This window comes from Sander vitreus, chromosome 14 (assembly GCF_031162955.1).
Source record: "Sander vitreus isolate 19-12246 chromosome 14, sanVit1, whole genome shotgun sequence".
Taxonomy (NCBI): domain Eukaryota; kingdom Metazoa; phylum Chordata; class Actinopteri; order Perciformes; family Percidae; genus Sander; species Sander vitreus.
The window spans coordinates 23346579-23354389 of NC_135868.1; the positions used below are offsets into that span (position 1 = coordinate 23346579).

Consider the following 7811-nt stretch of genomic DNA (forward strand, 5'->3'; position numbering starts at 1 on the left):
GGACCAATCAAATTGTCCGGGCGGCCTTTATACGATGATGGACAGATGATCAACAGTAACGTAATCAACCACGTCAACAAAGAGCACTTGGGTTGAATTTGTTTACAACAAAGATGGCTGCCTGCCGCTGAAGAATTGAGAGGTGTAGATTCCTCCGTCGCGTCTGTTATAGAAGAACAGACGAACAGAGAACCGCGATCACGTATGTATACACATTGCCACATCCGTCCGCACGACACAGAAACCGCCGCCTCTAGCCTTTGGTCTGACGAAGTCTGCCTTTGACTTGCAGCTTCTGTGACGTCTGTCTCCGTTGCTCCGATTGGTTGAAGGTCTATCCAATTGAGTGCAGAGGCATTTTCTGTCCTGGTTCGGTTGAAACACCTCCCCATAATCACAGCCCAATGGAGCGGTATCAGACTCCTATTCGGACTAGAATCTGAGTATGATGACGTCAGGCTACATATTTTTTTGCTGTATGCCCCACATTGACTGCTGCTGTGGAAGAACGCTGTGGACCGTGCAAGAAGGAGGTCGGGGTGGATGGGTGGGTCATAAAACACAGCGCTTTCAAGTCGGGAAGCTAAGTCGGCTTCCTGGGGAAAACGAAAGACTTTCAACGAGGAAACACGTGTTTGTTCCTCAGGAGTGTTTTAATCCTAAACACAGTCTTTTTCCTAAACTTAACTAGTCATTTTGGTGCCTATACTCATGAGTCATCGCCACACGGTGCCCACTTTTTGTCGGCTCACAACCGTAACGTCCTCTGACATGAGCGACAGCTCACAGAGCTCTGTAGCCTGCGTCACGTGACCTGCCGGCGCTCGCCTACCTTAGTAGGATATCATACGAGCTGTTGTGCGTACATTTGTGTACGATACCGTACAACCCCGTTCGTGAGAATGCACTGAGATGGTGGACAATCTCCTCAATGCTGGACAATATATAAAGAATTTCATCACGGAGAACCAGCACTCTGAGGGTGAAAAATGTATGTTCTTTGCCCCATCTGGAAACATAACAGTTCAACCATTTTATGAATCAGTATATAATATATGTTATGGCTGTCCAGCTGTGTCGACTGTATTGTGTAAAGCCAATTGATATCAGTTACCTGCTAAGGCTAGGCCAATTCCTGGCTGTAGCGTAAATCTAACATATAGATATGACAGCGGTATTGATCTTTTTATCCAACTTTCAACAAAAAAAGCATTTCCCCAAATTACCTTAAAAAACTACCTCTTTAAACGTCTTCTTTTTAACTGAGAGGAACTTGTGGTGCCATTAATAGCATTGGGCTCATGTGTGAATCAATCTCCCTGCCTCTCTCTATCTCTGTCCTGCCTGTTAATCAAGGTGTTTGCTATCACCAGTTCCACTGCAGTGACTGCAGCACAGGAATGAGTCTATGTTTGCTTTGTTCAATATTCCTCCCTCCCCTTCAGCCTGTGCCAAGAAGGCAGTAGTAATAAGTGCCATATTAAAGTTAGTGCCTGGCGTGCTCAGTTCAGTCCGTGTCTAAGCCATCTGTATTTGAACACTCACATTTCGGGGTATTTGGTGCTTCTTTTTCTTCGAGGTGGTCCAACCTAAGCATGAACTGGGCCTTCCTTGAAGGCCTCCTTAGCGGGGTGAACAAATATTCCACGGCGTTCGGTCGCATCTGGCTCGCCATAGTCTTCATCTTCAGGCTCTTGGTCTTCCTGGTGGCCTGTGAGAAGGTCTGGGGTGATGAGCAAAAGGACTTTGATTGCAACACAAGGCAGCCCGGTTGTCAAAATGTCTGCTACGACCACTTCTACCCCGTCGCCTACACCCGACTCTGGGCTCTCCAGCTGATCTTTGTCACCTGCCCGTCCTTTCTCGTGACGCTCCATGTGTCCTACCGAGAAGAACGTGAGCGCAAACACCGGCTGAAGTACGGAGAAAGCTGCACGCGACTGTACGATGACACAGGGAAGAAGCGAGGGGGTCTGTGGTGGACCTACTTCCTTAGCCTGCTGTTCAAGATAACGGTGGATGGTGTGTTTGTCTTCCTGCTCTTCTACCTCTACGAGGCCACGTTCTTCCCACCGTTGGTGAAATGCAGCATAGAGCCGTGTCCCAATGTGGTGGACTGCTACATCGCCAGGTAAGGGTACCTCTGAGGTTCTTAATCAAGGGTCAGCAAACCTGGGCCACCATTGGCACTCGGTAGCTCGACAAATGATACACTAGCATTATGTGTGCAAGCATAATCCCAAATTACCTCTTTCACAACATTGGCAGGAGCACATTTACGGTAGTTTGATTGACTTCTTCCCCATCCGCATTCCGCAAAATTGAAATAAAATAGAAAAAATAGCACTGTCTGATCGGGCTCGGTAGATGATGGCAGGCTTAATGCTGTTATGGCACACCAATTAACAAGAACATTTTAAAACGGCACGGGTGCCAACCCCTGTTCTAAATAGGTAAAGATCCTGGAATCTCAATGGCTGAACTTGACCTCTGACCTCCACTTTAAAAGCTAAGTTTTTTTAAAGGAATCAATAAATATTCATCTTACACTTTCTTTCTCATCCCTTTGTGTTCCTCAGGCCCACAGAGAAGAAAATTTTCACCGTTTTCATGGTGGTGACCAGCTTCGTATGCATCTTCCTCACTCTTTGCGAGGTCTTCTACCTGTGTGGGAAGAGGTTCTGGGAGTGCAGCGGAAGAGGACATCGCTCAGTGAAGGAAAACTCCTTCATGATGACCAGAACTCCTCTGACTGGGAAGCAGAACTCAACGTTCAAAGAGCCGGTTCCAGAGAAGGCAAACATGGTCGACAACGGCAGTCCGGGATCTGGCAAAGCGAGTTCAGCCCCAGCGTACAGCGTCATAGTCTCCTGAGAGACATACGTCATGTTTATGAGTTTGACTTGGAAGAATAGTACCTTTTGTACTGTTGGACACATTTATCGGTAACATGTTAGTGGTTTTAAAGGAAATGTTGATTACAAAGTTCATACAAGTTTATTTTCTTTTTTTTTTTACATCAAAATGAAGACACAATGTTTTGTCCCATAATATCTTTTGGCTTTTTAAAGGCTTGTGATCTAAAATAACTGATATACACTCAAGGTGACTAGTATTTATGTGATAATTTTCAACATGAGGTTATTTTGTTATCTGTATGGCCACAAAATAAAAATGCTTTACTTATTCTAAGATACGAGAGCCGCAGTGTGTGTTCTTTAACACAAACAGACTCATACTTCTGTATGAGCACACAGCAATGTCATACACTTTAACAAGAAATGAAGATATTTGCTAAAATAAACAACCATCCTGTGGAATTTGCTTTGCCACATATTCCTCTTTAATCCCTGCATGAAAGGTTTAGGAAATCTTACGTATTAAACTAGTTCAACTCAGCATCATTAAGGTACAGTGGTGCTCCTAAGTTTATAAACCCATGCTAAAGTTGACTAAAAAGAGGAATAAAAAAAAAAATCATCTTTTGTAAATTGATCTTAATGCTTTAATTGAAAAAAATAGGAAAAATCCAACCTTTAAGGACACCAACTTTCTTTGTGAATGAATAATGTATCGTAAAGAAATAAATGTTCTTCCTTAAAATACAGGGGGCATAAGTAAGTACACCCCTATGTTAAATTCCCATAGAGACAGGCAGATTTTTATGTTTAAAGGCCAGTTATTTCATGGATCCAGGATACTATGCATCCTGATCAAGTTCCCTTGGCCTTTGGAATTACAATAGCCCCACATCATCACATACCCTTCACCATACCTAGAGATTGGCATGGGGTACTTTCCATAAGATCATCTCTCAATGCAAATCAAACCAGCTGTTAGGCTAACTGAAATAAAACCATGCCAATCTCTAGGTATGGTGAAGGGTATGTGATGATGTGGGGCTATTGTAATTCCAAAGGCCAAGGGAACTTTATCAGGATGCATAGTATCCTGGATCCATGAAATAACTGGCCTTTAAACATAAACATCTGCCTGTCTCTATGGGAATTTAACATAGGGGTGTACTTACTTATGCCCCCTGTATTTTAAGGAAGAACATTTATTTATTTGCGATACATTATTCATTCACAAAGAAAATTGGTGTCCTTAAAGGTTGGATTTTTCTTCTTGCTTTTAATTAAGGCATTAAGCTCAATTTCCAAAAGATGATTTTTTTATTCCTCTTTTTAGTCAACTTTAGCATGGGATCATAAACTTATGAGCACCAAGGTAATTTTTTGGAAAGAGAGCTTTTTTTAATCAGACATCTTGAATGAACCTTGAATGTCTGTTAATGTTTGCTTGAGCCATTTTATTTCCGTATTTACAAAGAATATACCGTGACAATACAACTGCCATAGTTGTTAACACTAACTGTTCTCGAAGCTCTTGGGTTAGCTGAATGTCAGTTCTAAGATAGAATGATGCTGACAGGGAGTAGTAGGAGGTTTAAATGTTAATTTTGGGTGGATGCCAAACGTGGCTACCACCTCTAGATTATAGCCAAGAGTTGAACTGAAACATGCAGGGCAGATACAAATGGGTGCAGTATTATAAAGTACATTCAACTAATAGAGATCTAGATGGTGGATTACAACAATGTACAAAATGATGTACGCATGATTAGCGATGGGAGTAACATTATTGACAAAAGTTGTGAAAATCACCACTCCTACTCCCACTTCGATGACAATTAATCACATCCTGCATTCCATCAGAGCAGCGGACCGAGATTTGAGTTCTAAAGGACGGTATCATAAAACACAGTACACTAGAGTGTACTAATGAGGCAGTGACTAGCACATTCTTACCTAAGAAAATTAAACAAGCAAACGCTTGTTATATCTGATTTTGCGATATTGCCACTCCTTATCTCTAGTGTATTTGGGTGCCAATGGTTCCAGAGCGCTTGCACAAACAAATGTTAGGTGGTGGCCCTGTTTAATACTGATTTATCATAGCCACAAAGGGGCATATTTCTACATCACGGTTCCCTAATGGGGCTGATACCAAGTCACTATAGCTACATTAAGAAACGTTATGATCAGAGTAGACAAACCTAAATGGGGTCTAATAAGGTGTACTTGTTATTCATTATACTGTATTGCCTTTATTCATTTGTCACACTACAACCACATTCCTTGTTTGGTCAAACCACTAATGTGTCTGTTAATGTTTGCTTGAGCCATTTTTTCTGTATTTACAAAAGATATACCGTGACAATACAACTGCCATAGTTAACACTTATTGTTCTCGAAGCTGATGGGTTAGCTGAATGTCAGTTCTAAGATAGAATGATGCTGACAGGGAGTAGTTGGAGGTTTAAATGTTAATTTTGGGTGGATGCCGTCTAATAAGGTGTGCTTGTTATTCATTATACTGTATTGCCTTTATTCATTTGTCACACTGCAACCAAATTCCTTGTTCGGTCAAACCACTGATGTGTCTGTTAATGTTTGCTTGAGCCATTTTATTTCTGTATTTACAAAGGATATACCGTGACAATACAACTGCCATAGTTGTTAACACTAACTGTTCTCGAAGCTCTTGGGTTAGCTGAATGTCAGTTCTAAGATAGAATGATGTTGACAGGGAGTAGTAGGAGGTTTAAATGTTAATTTTGGATGGATGCCAAACGTGGCCCCACCTCTAGATTATGGCCAAGAGTTGCTTCATGTGGCCAGTCAATATCATAGACCTACAGTAGGAGAGAGGTTGGCTGCTGAACACATTCCCATAGTCTATTTCCCAGACAGGGGACACGATGGACTGAGTGGGAGAGTTTTCTTATGGTAAGCTAAGACATTTTTAGTCATGATTGTATATTTTTGGACAGTCATATTACGTTTGAAAGACTCCCTGCAAAGCTAAGAACTTTACATTTAAGGGCAGAACTGGACTTCTGCATTCAGAGGCAGGATGGGAGAGCATTATACAAACATTACCTTCGGTCTTAACTTTCCTAAAAGTGTAAAAGGCTGAAGCCAAGGGTTTTATGTGTTGAATAAGTGTGTCAGCAAATTATTAAAGGCATTTTTCTTCAAAGTGCCAAACTTTGGTAGCAAGTGAAAATGTTTTAACTGTGAGATGTAGGAGAGGGGATTGAGGTTTCATTGTTGTCAAAGAAATGGTTTGATCGCAAAAGAGAACGACGATCTAAAATACGCAGTGAAATATTCGGAACAGATTACAGAATATCTCAATCAAGGCTGATTTTATATATATATATATATTGTATTCTCCGGAAAACTGCCTAACTCTGTCTTTGTTTCTTTGTTGTGTTGTAGCTCTCAAGTCTTACCTCCTGCAACGTTTAAAGACCGACTTCCAAAGAGTCACAGGTCAACGCTGAACTCATGGATTGGAAATTTCTCCAGGGTCTTCTTAGTGGAGTCAACAAGTACTCCACTGCGTTCGGGCGTATCTGGCTATCAGTGGTCTTTGTCTTCAGGGTGTTGGTCTTCGTGGTTGCTGCCGAGCGTGTCTGGAGTGACGACCAGGGACACTTTGACTGCAACACCCGCCAGCCGGGTTGCACCAACATCTGCTACGACTACTTCTTCCCCATCTCCCACATCCGCCTCTGGGCTCTCCAGCTCATCTTTGTCACCTGCCCTTCCTTCATGGTGGTGCTGCACGTGGCCTACAGGAAAGAGCGTGAACGCAAGTACCAAGTCAAGCACGGCGAGGACACTCGGCTGTACGACAACACGGGCCAAAAGCATGGCGGCCTGTGGTGGACTTACCTAATAAGCCTCTTCATCAAGACCACCTTTGAGGTCACTTTTCTCTACCTGCTCCACTATATCTACGACAGCTTCAAGCTGCCCCGGAAGGTCCAATGTGATGTCAGTCCCTGTCCTAATCTGGTGGACTGCTACATATCGCGGCCCACCGAGAAGACCGTTTTCACTTACTTCATGGTGGGGGCGTCCGTCCTGTGTGTGGTTCTCAACATCTGTGAGATTTTCTACCTGATTGCTGTCCGGGCGGTGAACCTCAAACACAGAGGCAGCTCCCACACCTCGTCTAGAAAGATGCCACCGCTCCACCCTGACATGGACTGTGATGGCTGTAAGTCATCTCATACATCATAGCTGGAAACCTAGTAAAGGGAATCACTACTTGTTCTTATGCCTCTAATTGACTTAGACAATTTACCCATTGAGGGTATTTTCATTAAAAAAGTAATTTTATGTACACATTTTATTATGTAATATAAATATATTATATTTTGACACAAACAACCATATGCTCTGCTTTTTTCCCCACAAGTGTAATAAATATTTAAGCACCAGAAGAAAGCTGAATATTGTAGTAATATCGGCTGCTGTACATCCAAGTAATCGATCATTATTCAATGAAGAACTGAAGGATTGCTCATATTTGTGACCATTGTAATACAACTCGTTTCTTGTATTCCCTAAAAAAGATTGCCAAAGCACTAAATAAAGTTGTTTTTTTTTCCAATAATAAAACCACAGCAAATGCACGTTCATGGGTAAGATTTGCTTTCTCCTAATTTAATGGCGCCATTTCTCCACCTGGTGGCACTAAAGGCATACTACACTGACGTGTGTCGGATGTGCAGCCTTCATAAAACATGACAAAGATCCCTTCCCGGAGTTCAATTGTTTTGGGGTTATGTATTATTTGTACTGCTAAGACTATTCTGCATTCCTACAATATTCCTAAATAGTTTATGTTACTCTTTAGCAACTGTAATCAGAGAGAAAAGTACAGTTGCCTTTCTTGTTTTTTTTCCCCAGGCTTTGATCCAGGTGTTGACACCGAAGTAGCATAAGAGGTTT

The 7811-nt window shown here is 42.1% G+C and overlaps 2 protein-coding genes across 3 annotated transcripts; both read left to right on the plus strand.

Annotated features, from left to right (window-relative positions):
- The first annotated feature begins 923 nt into the window (after window positions 1-923).
- On the plus strand, window positions 924-3157 carry LOC144528820 (gap junction beta-4 protein-like). Of its 2 annotated transcripts, XM_078267665.1 has the most exons (3): window positions 924-991; window positions 1580-2131; window positions 2580-3157. In XM_078267665.1, coding segments are annotated over exons 1-3 (849 nt in total). In that variant the 5' UTR covers window positions 924-989; the 3' UTR covers window positions 2875-3157. The 2 variants fall into 2 exon arrangements, with proteins under 2 accessions (XP_078123791.1, XP_078123792.1); XM_078267666.1 differs by having other exon boundaries at window positions 924-2131.
- A 2552-nt stretch (window positions 3158-5709) lies between these two features.
- Window positions 5710-7399, plus strand: LOC144528883 (gap junction beta-3 protein-like). Its single transcript, XM_078267749.1, has 2 exons — window positions 5710-5792; window positions 6288-7399. The coding sequence occupies exon 2, from the start codon at window positions 6357-6359 to the stop codon at window positions 7095-7097; it is 741 nt and encodes a 246-aa protein (XP_078123875.1). The 5' UTR covers window positions 5710-5792; window positions 6288-6356; the 3' UTR covers window positions 7098-7399.
- The last annotated feature ends 412 nt before the right edge of the window (window positions 7400-7811 follow it).